The sequence below is a fragment of the Colletes latitarsis genome, chromosome 4 (genome assembly GCF_051014445.1).
Source record: "Colletes latitarsis isolate SP2378_abdomen chromosome 4, iyColLati1, whole genome shotgun sequence".
In the NCBI taxonomy this organism is placed as follows: Eukaryota; Metazoa; Arthropoda; class Insecta; order Hymenoptera; family Colletidae; genus Colletes; species Colletes latitarsis.
Genome location: NC_135137.1, coordinates 22,773,204 through 22,785,629, shown reverse-complemented (window position 1 = coordinate 22,785,629; position 12,426 = coordinate 22,773,204). Strand labels below are relative to the sequence as shown.

Genomic DNA, 12,426 nt, shown 5'->3' with positions numbered 1-12,426 from the left:
GATCCAATTACAGTGGACCCACCTGGATGGTTCACCGCGTAGGTGCCTCCCTTAGGTGTCTCCTCAGCCTGGCGGTAATCACAAGAAAATTGAAGCGTAATTTTGCCAACTTTCTTATGTCTCAATCGTTTATACGATCGAGACGACCGCTCAATTCTGCACGGAGGGATCGAACACCTTACTGGTGTATGTTCTCGATCACTCCACAGGATATCGAACACCCTACTGGTGTATTTTCTCGATCTTCTGCCGCAGGACTGATGTCGTGGAATCTCGATTTGGGAAATCCCATACAAGATTCCGGGGCGTACTTGACCGAATCTAAACCGATCTGTTCGTCAAGGAAAAAGCGGATGATTTCCACACTTTTCGCGAGTTTAACGAATTCTCAGCTGTGTGAAGTCAATCAGTAGACCCGCACCAGACTGAACATCTACTCTTTACACCCGTCAAATACAGGCAGAATCATTCTGAATATTAAACAATTAGAACTTTCCTTTCGTAAATCTTTCCGTTCGAGTGGAATCGGGAGCCGATCCACTCTAGAGAGAAGTCTACGTAGGACTGCGCGAATTGACAGCCGAAGACGCGGCCGCATTACTCTAATTAGTCGTTACGCGGCGCTGTCTAAATTTCGGCAGTCTTTCTCCGTCTAATTCTTAGCGCACTACTCTCTCACGGTACTGACGTCATCAACACCGTTAGCACACTCGAATCGAAGGTAATGAGCCGTTACCGATGCCAAAAAAACTAGTAATAAACGCGTTTTTCTATCATTGCTCGCTGTAAAAATTCTTTTAGAGATAATCTCCCGATTATTGTACGCTAACAGGATTAACGGTAATCGCGGCCGAGGACAATCGCTCGGCATTATGCAATCTTTAAACAATGAAATTACAGAAATTTTATTATTTTTTAACGGAATGAAAGCTGTACGGTCCATAATTGGACATTAATCGATTAATTTCATTGGAGTAATCAATCGATTAAGATTATTTAAAAATTTCAAGATTATTAAAATACCTAAGGATGTATCTCATTGATACGTACACCGCAAATTCTCTATTTTTTATTTTAAATTGTAATACATCATTTATTTAAAAAATAACTATGCAAAAACGTATTTGCGACTCGAAATTAATGTTATTAGACCGCGCATCGGGGGTCCCAGGAACTCCTCATTCTACTTTCGCACACTATGTCCAATTGCGTGTATGTGAGCTCGTAGAGTTTCGCAAGAGCCGAGAAGAACAGGCTGATACTCGCTTTCCTTCTCGCTCTTGCGTCGCTGAAGTCGCTTACATTTCTCGAAAGCAGGCCTGGCATCGCCACCCGTTCGAATCATCAGTAAACGACAAAAGCCATTGTGACTGACAGACCTTACATTTCTCGAAACCAAACCTGGGCGCTTTTTGAAGTTTCGTTAACTTTCCACACCAAGCGATCATGCACTATACATACATATACATATTATACATGCTAGGAACTGTAAAGTTGTATAGCTCTTGTCGTATACCTACTTCCTAATAATATGGGAAAATTTTTAAATATAAAAAAATGTAAGAATACTGTAGAATTTTTGCAATGGAGAATTATTGTAGGAAAATAAATTGATTATACATATACATATGTATACAGGGTGTTCGGCCACCCCTGGGAAAAATTTACATGAGCGATTCTAGAGGCCAAAATAAGACGAAAATCAAGAATACCAATTAGTTGATGGAGGCTTCGTTACAAAGTTATTAACGTTTAAAGTTCCGCCTGTAGAATGGCAACCTGCGTACAGCTGCGTTCGCGCGGAAGGTTGCGGCAGGCCAGTGCTAGTGGTTCTCACGCAGCATGAAAAATTCTACTTACCGACGCTATCGACAGCCTTAGATTTTTGTCCATTTAGGGAAATGCGAACACCTTACGTTGAATAAGATTCAACCTGTCTTATGAAAATCCAGAAGGGCATATCAAAACTCGCCCGACGAGATTTTCACAGAGAAAGGGTGAATGTCACTTCCGATACCATAACGTTGTGCACAAAAATCACCCACACGCGATCATACACGCCCCACAATCGTCCACAATGTCCGTAAGTATCCACAAATAATCCTTTCAGGCACTAATCACTATGCAATTAAATAAACACGCACCGCAATTACGGTATTCGTGAGTGACTATGTGTACGTGTATCACGATTGTTCCGAGTTACTTACGAATAGAAACGTTCTTAATTTTTCAAATACACTACAATTTAAAAATGTAAAAAGGAATCGTAGGATAAATGAAATTTTCCCATCGATTTGCGTTCACGTCGAAGAATGTAACAATACTAGCAGCTGACTGTGCCATCGATCGACGAGGTTCTGAGAAACAAATGCCGAAAAGGACCCCGATTCTACGTCACTCGTCTCGCTTATCTCTCTCTCTCACACACACACATACACACAACACATGCACTCTACGCTCAGTGGAGACAAAGGGCAACATCGGCACGTGTTTGGCCAGCTAGTTAGTCGTAAAAAAGAATCAGTCAAGACAGTTCACGCGACATATTTTAGAGATATTTCATTCAGTTATGTATTATCGAGCATGTAAGAAATACAGTGATATAAACAATCAGCGAATACTTATTAAATTCCTTTTTACATTTTTAAATTAAAGTGTATTTGAAAAATTAATAACAATTTTATTCGTAAGTAATTCTGAAGAATCGTGGTGCACGTACACATAGTCGCTCACGAATACCGTAATTGCGGTGCGTGTTTATTTAATTGCATAGTGGTTAGTGCCTGAAAGGATTATTTGTGGATACTTACGGACATTGTGGACGATTGTGGGGCGTGTATGATCGCGTGTGGGTGATTTTTGTGCTCAACGTTATGGTATCGGAAGTGACATTCACCCTTTCTCTGTGAAAATCTCGTCGGGCGAGTTTTGATATGCCCTTCTGGATTTTCATAAGACAGGTTGAATCTTATTCAACGTAAGGTGTTCGCATTTCCCTAAATGGACAAAAATCTAAGGCTGTCGATAGCGTCGGTAAGTAGAATTTTTCATGCTGCGTGAGAACCACTAGCACTGGCCTGCCGCAACCTTCCGCGCGAACGCAGCTGTACGCAGGTTGCCATTCTACAGGCGGAACTTTAAACGTTAATAACTTTGTAACGAAGCCTCCATCAACTAATTGGTATTCTTGATTTTCGTCTTATTTTGGCCTCTAGAATCGCTCATGTAAATTTTTCCCAGGGGTGGCCGAACACCCTGTATATCGGACACATTCCTTGCAAACACGCCATAAACATTAATGAGAACAGGAATGCCAATCTGTCCTTTTTTAAAACCCTGCAATTAATCTTTGGCTCGCAACTCGTCCTCTTTATTTAGCAATTATAATAAACGTAGACTCATTAAAATTCGTAAAAATAACAAAGTTATAGCCATTTAAAGGGAAGAGTACCCGGCGATTAATAATCATACCAGAAATTTTAAATGCGTTTTTCTCGAAACCATATTTTCGAAACTGGCTGACATAATATCACAAATTCAAATTGATTAATGGATTTGAAATTTATAGAGACATGCCTGTAAATATAAATTAATTGGAAATAAAACAAGTTAATCTACATTCAAAGAAGAAAGGCTTCATGAATGTAGAAGACTGAAGATGATTTTTCAAGTATAAATCTGAAACAGAAATAAATTGTACATAATACAGTTAACTACAATTTACCCCTATCTTTTGCAATATAGAAAAGATTGTATATTGTATATTTAATTTTTATTTTGATTTTAATTTCAAGCTTTAGCCTGTGGGTGACTATGTGGGGCAAATAAAACACGCACGATCTTGCTGGAGGTCGTGTCTTTTTATTTCATACAGAACCTTGTGACTCTCCATTATCCAACTAACGCTTTTCGAGTTTTCGATCGCCTCGCTCGCGTGTCTGGAAAACAAAAACCAATCCCCTATTTCGGGGAAACGTCCATGCGTCGCGTCCAACCATTGTTACGGTGGCGAAATCGACTTTTTCGCCTTCACCTTCGCCTTTGAAAAAGATTATGTAAAAGAGTTTCCTTCATTGAAAGAAGAAAAATTTTCCAGTCTTTTATTTTCAGCAGGGGCGGTGTCAACTTCCATTCATTTTCATCTGATTGATTTTAATGAGTCAGCGTTTTTTTTAAATTGCTAGACAAAGAGGACAAATAGGACAGTATTCTCAAAATTTTTTCATTCATTCGGTCGTTTAGACACAATCGTATTAATAGTATAAATATATGAACGCACGTCCATAAGCATAGTAAAAAAATGTCTTTTCTTTAATAGTTAAAATATGATCAGGGGGTCTTGAAACGTGTATTTCCGTAAAAAAAATTTTTGAAATTTGTTTTTCATTATGGTATTTTGCTTATATGTGCCTACATAGGTCGGAAAGTAAAAAATGCCTGGGCAGTCGAGATTCGAAATCGCATGTCAGTGATACTAGGTCGAATTCAGCTGTGTTGAGAGCAAGAAGGGTAGACTTACATTCGCCGCCTTTATCGAATCCTCGAAGCTATACGAAACGCTAGAACTCATATACAAGGTGGATGTGCATTAGTGTGTGTAAGTGGAAGGGCAGTTTTCTTTGGGCCACGGGCCTGTCGTCTGATAATACTGCACTGTCTTTTTCAATTCCTCATCCCATAGTCAACACACATGTATTTACGCACACCTACAGCTGCTGCCCATCAATACTAATTCAGTGAATAGTTTCTCAACTGACCGCCATCCATGAGAAGAGGCCGTTAAAATCACCTCCGAATTTTCAGGTCGGTATGGCAGTCAAATTCGGCCGCGAAAGTCTATGCGGTGAAAGGTCTACTCGTATACCTTGTTTGTGCTACCACACGTACCACGTGTATGTAAGCTCGGCACTTCGCCCAACTTTAAGAAATCGAGAAAGAAGGCGAGTGTGAGCCTTTCCTTCTTACTCTTGCAACCGCTGAAATTCGACCTAGCGATAATCAGCATACAATTCCAAATCTCGATTGGCCCAGCATTTTTACTTTTCAACCTATGTATGTAGGTACAATGAAAGGTACAATGAAAGTATAGTCCAGGTCACAATATAGCGAGGTCGTAAACTCGAGTGTGTGTCAAAGTTTACACGTTTGAGCTCCCGAAACAAGTGAATTGACAGAAATGCGAGCAGCTAAGGACCTTCGACCATAGTCAGGGCCGTACGAAGAAATATTTTATCTAGTGTCGCCATTTTTAGAAAGCCATTTTTAGAGGTATCGTAACAGGTAAAGGTCTTACTCAAGTCTTTAATATCTTAATTTACCTGCTTATAATATATGCATCTAGAAAATGAAAAAAAGTAGTGTAGTTACGGACACAGAAAAACATTCAGAAAGTCACCCTCAAGCAAGATGTCATGTACGGCCCTAAGTGCCGCAGCAGGAGTCGGTCCCAACCTTCAAGAGTTTAGTTTACGACCTCGCTATATTTTGGCCCATATGTATATTATACCATAACAAAAAAAATTTCGAAAATTTGTTTTAGCGAAAAAACACGTTTGAAGATCACCTGATCATATTGTGAATATTTAAAAAAAAGACATTTTTTTGTACCTATATACATATGGTATTAACATGAAAGAATGTTTAACAAATTTATTCACTGTCAGAGTCAAGACATTCACCATTTAATATACAGGGTGGGGCAGTAACTATTAGCACCTCAGATATCTTCGAAACTATAAGTTTCACAGAAATATTTGCTAAAGTAAATTGCACAGTACGAAGGGCGCTATTGGGTGGCGATAATAGTTTTTTTGCAGGTGGAGGTACTTCGGACATTTGAAGGTCACATCCATTTTTTTAAATGGATCGGTATGTTTTTGCTTCCGAATCACGATAGAGGATCTTAAAACGAGTTCAACGACCTATTATACAAGGTCATTGAAGGTCATAGAAAGTAGAGAAAGGCGATAATACTTACGGTTTTGGTAGTAAATGAAACATACGTTTATACTACGTGTTCGAAATGACGCCCATCACTGTCAATGCACCGTTGGATTCTTTTTACGATTGATTGACTTGCAAGTCTTACAGCGTCAGAACTTATTGATGCACAGGCTGCAATAATTCGCTGTTGCATATCGTGAGATGTAGTTGCTACTTCTTTGTACACTTTCTCTTTCAGTGTTCCCCACAGAAAGAAATCTAAAGGTGTTATGTCTGGTGAACGAGCTGGCCACGATATTGGATTCGAAATTTTTCATCGAGTTCCCTTCGCGCAATCGATGAATAATGTGCTCGGCATCCATCATGTTGATACCACATGGTTTGTCGTGTAAATAAAGGTAACTCTTCTAGCAAAAGACCCAATGTATCCTTAATAAAATTAGCATAGACGTTGCCATTCAAATTTCCATTGATAAAATAAGATCCAATAATTGTATCACCTATGATACCGCACCATACATTCACACACCATTGTTTTTGATGTTCAACCTGTCGCAGCCAATGTGGATTTTCCGCTGCCCATAAATGCATGTTATGCAAATTAACATTCCCGTGATTTGTGAATGTTGCTTCATCAGTAAATAAGACGGTATTAAAAAAAAAGCTCATTGTTTTGAATCTGACGTATAGCCCATTGACAAAACTCAACGCGATTCATGAAGTCGTTCCCATGCAATTCTTGGTGAAGACTAACGTGATACGGATGAAATTTGTGACGGTGCAAAATGCGAAGTACGCTCCTCCTACTAATGCCAGATTCGCGTTCAATTTGTCGCGAACTAATATGAGAATTTCTAGACACACTAGCGAGCACACCGATTTCCATTTCTTCGTTAATTACTCGTTTCTGGCGTTCACTTTTACGAACACTTAAACTACCGGTTTGCCTAAGTTTATCATACACATTTTTAAATGTTTGACGCGAAGGCTGAGACCGATGTGGATATCGTTCAGCATACAAGTTTTTCGCCCTTACAGAATTTTGTTGGCATTCGCCATAAATAAGAAGCATATCAACCTGCTCTTCAAACGGATACATCGTGCCGAATTGACCGATTTATCGATACTAATCTTATGATGTTTATCTTACTCTGCAAACTATTAAAGTGTCCTTCAAGCAGTGTTTATTCTCAGTGAAGTAAACGGTAAGCATTACGCATTCCTCTACTGTTGACAATACGTATGTTTCATTTACTACCAAAACCGTAAGTATTATCGCCTTTCTCTACTTTCTATGACCTTCAATGACCTTGTGTAATAGGTCGTTGAACTCGTTTTAAGATCCTCTATCGTGATACGGAAGCAAAAACATACCGATCCATTTAAAAAAATGGATGTGACCTTCAAATGTCCGAAGTACCTCCACCTGCAAAAAAACTATTATCGCCACCCAATAGCGCCCTTCGTACTGTGCAATTTACTTTAGCAAATATTTCTGTGAAACTTATAGTTTCGAAGATATCTGAGGTGCTAATAGTTACTGCCCCACCCTGTATTTTCTGACAGCATTGCCCAAGCATCAGATGGTATCTTATTTTTATTTTTTTTCAAGTTTATATTAAAAAGAGAAACATAAAGATTTGAATAAAGCAGCTAATAACATTGTAATGTTATTTATTGGAAACAATAACTCGACACGTATATACATTTAGTTGTTGATCAAATTGAAAATACTCTTGATAGCACAAATTCAGAGAAAAGATTTGAGGTATAATTCAGGTATAAATACTGTGACTGAATTCGTTACAACTATGCCAAATACGAACACGAACGTAATAAATTCGGGATGCGTCTCTTACACTTAAATTATGATTTTCTTTTTCTTCTGCAAGCTTCTGCAAGAGTTTCTTGTTGAATATTAAGATAGACATATTCAGTGTGTATCCGTGTTTCTGTTTTTCATAATGAGAATGAAAGTTAGTCAAACTGATTTGCCTTCGCAAAATCGTAATTTTTAAGCTCTGTATGTTCTTTAACAGGATGAGAAAAGTAATACTAATGCTAATATTATCTTATTATACAATCACAGAAGTACCATTTAACAGGATGAGAAAAGTAATACTAATGCTAATATTATCTTATTATACAATCACAGAAGTACCATTTCCAATAAAAAAAGTATTCCAAAGTGTACACATTAAAGGCAGACTCAATAAATTCTCATTACCTTTCAAATCATTTGAATCAATAAATGTTGACATAAAACAAGTTTGTACTTAGGTTTTCTCGTTAATTTTTATGATTCCTTGTACCTTAAACTATCAACTAATGATATAACAACTCATATAAACAATATTCGTTATTTTGAAAAATGCCGGTTTGCTTCATTTTGTCCGCGTTTCAGACGTTTTTGTACACTGTGTCGACGTGACGCGACGGTTCGGTGATTTTCTGCCGTCCGGAAATACGGTGAGTCAGAAGTACATACCAGTTGTTCCCGTTTTTAGATCAAAAATTATATCACAATGAGAATTGTTTTATATAAAATTATAAAACATACCCAGGTCAATTTTTACATAGTTATTTGTTTTTCCTTTTATTAGACAAACAACAATTTTTAAAGTTTTTTCTTAATTATTATTAATAAGACTACGAATTAAATCTTACTATTGTTACGTATTCCGAATGTTTCGTTCCCCAATTTTTCTTTTCCAATTAAGTGCATTAGGAAATCGTCCTGCTATTTATCTAACCTTTGGAATAGAGGTCACTTCCACCGAGATACAGCAGCTCGATAACACTGTTCAACACGAATTTTGTTTCCCCATATCCACTAGGTGATTCTTGTAGAGCTCCGTTTTCCAAACACGAATCTGGAAACGGAATTGATGTATCACCTTCAGTTTTCGAAAAACACGAATTTTTGTAAAAACGCCCAATTTTGGGCAAAAAGGAGGTATTACGCGAAAACTAAGAACAGCAGAAAGTTCCACTTACAATTAGTCTTAAAAGATAGAGGAGAGATTGCTGAATATGCTAACATCGATAGTTATAATATTTTGTGCTTTTGAACGGTTTTAAATGATCGCCAAACTTTAAAAAAGTATCGAGGTACGTACTTTCTACACAATATTTTTGCATATTTACGGAAAGTTCTTTACCTGACACGGAAACTATACACCGGATCTGATTCTGCAGACATTTCTGAAGAAGAAACTGTCCAACAGAAGTGTAAAAGCCGTTTTCAATTGTCACAGGTCGAGAAAATATTCGACGGTACTGCATTTTACCACAAACCAAGTATACGATTCACCCAATGTATTTTTTCGGTCCATTTTTCTGGGGCTCTAGAGCCCCATTACCATTTTCGTGTCACTCGCAACATTACCACCAGGTTAGACAAATGAACACAAGAGGAAGTGAGACAGAAAATAAAAATACATAAACATTCCTGGCCACAGATTATATTTTCGGTAAAGAATTTTTTTCTTGAAAGTACATAGGATTTTGGAGGTATGTGTGTTCACCAAAAATGATTGCAATTAACCCCTGCAATCGAAAATAATTTCCCCAGAGTGACTTGAAACTTTTCATTTTCGCTGAAAAATTTAGACACATACCCCCTGTCGATTTTCCTTAAAAATTCGTTTTTGATTTTTAGTAATTTTATTTGACGCCCTACAGAAAAGTTGTCTAATACTTTTTTGTAGGTACCCATGAGCTCTACTTCAGAAAAAAGTTTTGTTCGGGAAACAAAATGCGCACATTCCGCTGGCTAACTCGGGTTGTTTCTGGTCCTTTATGTTGCCAGATGTGGGATCGGTACTACGTCGCAAAGATCTTCAAGTCTCTCGCATCTGGCAAATTTCAGAGCAACAGAAAAAAATTGTCAAATGAAAGAAACGCTACACTCGAGTTGACCAACGAAGGGCTATATTGGTCCGCGGGTGGTACGGTCGTCGAGGCCAAATATAGGCACCGATGACAACGGCAATCGCCGACACGCGGAACAATCCGGAATTCCGTTTCTTCCTCGGTAAATTAACGCGGCCTTCGACTTGGGGAGGAAACCTCGGCCGCCCTCGCCAGCGTGTCCTGGGACTTTCCTCCACCACCGAGGCGAAGGAGGAGTTTCCTGCCGAAATGGGACAGGAAAATGGGTTCTCCTCTCCCAAGTCGATGGCCAATCAATCGAGTCACAAATTCCACAGAGGAATTTGCAAACACCCCCAAGTATACCTCTTGGAGGGGATCTACACTGTGGAGGAAACGGACTCCGGACACCGAAGATCACTCTTATCCGATCCTTTCGGGATACCAGTCAACTCTCTTAACTTGTTGTTGAACACATATTTGAAAGTAGAACGGGGGAAACAGTTCCTCCTATATTACAGTCGCGCTACTCGTTACCATATACAATCCACTTTGTTATTGTTACTAAATAAACATTTTCTCAAAATCACAACTACACCAATTTCAATCCGACCAACCAAATCCGAGCGCGAACAAGTTTCATTGGTAATTATTTACTTCAGCGATTCCTCGCCAATTTCGATGACCTTGAAAGATTATGTGAAGGGGACTGTTATGAAGATTTTTTCTTTACGTAACCGTCGCTCGGCCTTAGTTTCCGAGATTTTTCTTCAAAAAGATCGCTGCTACTACAGTGAATGTTGTCTATACGTACGTGACTGTGGCAGCGTGTGTGTAAGCGTTGAATTGCCGATTATTTATTTCTATAGATACATCGAGACGACCGGCAATGGATGCGTATAACGGATATGCTTAAAAACACGATTTGAGCCGACTAGCGGAGGCCGTTCATAAAAAAATTTGACCCAGACCTAACCCAGGCCTAACCATTCTACCTAGTAATTAATATAATGGATTAGGTTCAGGTTAGATTTTCTTATACCGGTCACCGCAAGGAGGCCAACCACGCATTCACCTTCTATTTCAATTTTCTTTATAAATATTATTCGATATTAGCTTGACACAGTATACATTATTTGTCGTTGGTCGTCACGATTTTAATACAAGAATACCTGCATTTTTTGATACAATGGCAGACATTTTTCCAATTTCTGTTAGTAATAACGATAATAATAATTATTATTATAATAATATAATTATTATTATTATTAAGAATAAAGTTTAATATTTTATCTCCAACTCAACCCGAGGCTAATTCAGGCATAAAATTATTTTTGCGAATATCTCAAAGACGAAGGGCGAGCGGCGGTAACATGTATAGAGAAAAAATCTTCATAACAGTGACCTTGACAACATATTTCAAGGTCATCGAAATTGGCAAGGAATGGCTATAGTAAACAATTACCGTTTCATTGAAATATATTCACTATTGTAAGTGTTATGGTCGTTTGAAAATTGTGTTTTTAATCCGTAACATAGTCAACTCACATGTATTTACGCACACCTACAGCTGCTGCCCGTAAATACTAATTCAGTGAATAGTTTCTCAACTGACCGCCATCCATAAAAAGAGGTCGCTAAAATCACCTCCGAATTTTCAGGTCGGTATGGCAGTCAGATTAGGCCACGAAAGTCCATAGGGTGAAAGGTTTACATACTCATATAGGTACCTTGTCTGTGGTGTTACTGTCACGCGGCCATTGTTTACGAATCTCGGCTTGACAGTGCCGTATCGACATACAAACGAAACGCCAGCCAAGACGCAAGCATTTCTAAATGTGTTTGTGGAAAAATTTGTACTATTTACAAAGTTGTACTATAATTGGATTTTGGATATTTTAAAGGCGGATCGTTTTCCCCACAGAGTAGAACGTGGAAACTTAGAAAGAGTAGATTTAGAGATTTAAATCGCCCAATTAAACAATTTATTATATGCTTTATTATTAAGTATTTTAATTCAAGTAACTAATCATAAATGTCTTGGTCATTTAACATTTCATTTTTCCAGGATGATGAGAGCTTGCGTGCAAATTTGACATTGGCCATAGCTTATTGCAGCGAGTGGGGACAGAATAATTACAAATTTGGCCAACTAAACGCAGTCGCGCCTTTCGTAACTTATATGACCAGTAAAAATAAAGATGTCCTCAGAGGAGTTTGTATAGCAGCGTATCATTTAAGTAAAGATCCCACAAACTGCATCACCATGCATACTTCTGGAATAATAAAAGTACGATAATTTTCATTTTTCCATTATGATAAATTGTAAACTTTCGTTTGTTTCATGGAGAAATAAAAGAAAACACATAATAATTGGGTTTCAACCCCTGAATGTTCAAGCCCGAGTCTTACGAGCATGCGCTGTTTCTCCATATACATATGTATATATGTATATATGTATATAGGGTGGTCCTTAGTTATAGAGGACGACAAACTTTTTGCACAATTTTTTTACTTTCACCTCCTGAAATGGTTCGAATCCATAAAAAAGTAATGCGTGCAAAAGATGGACTTGATCCGATAACGAAAATAGGAACCCCCGGGACCCCA

At 38.1% G+C, this 12,426-nt stretch overlaps 2 protein-coding genes across 2 annotated transcripts in view; one reads left to right on the top strand and one right to left on the bottom strand.

The window, feature by feature from the left end:
- Hbs1 (translation elongation factor EF-1alpha (GTPase) HBS1) overlaps positions 1–12,426 on the bottom strand; it is a 196,445-nt gene that overhangs the window by 130,522 nt on the left and 53,497 nt on the right. The window lies entirely within an intron of this gene.
- The window catches only part of Gudu (Armadillo repeat-containing protein gudu), a 118,519-nt gene that overhangs the window by 91,646 nt on the left and 14,447 nt on the right, over positions 1–12,426 (top strand). The window contains exon 8 of the mRNA XM_076763906.1: positions 11,885–12,106. Within this exon, the coding sequence (XP_076620021.1) occupies positions 11,885–12,106 (222 nt within the window). The remainder of the gene's footprint in view (positions 1–11,884; positions 12,107–12,426) is intronic.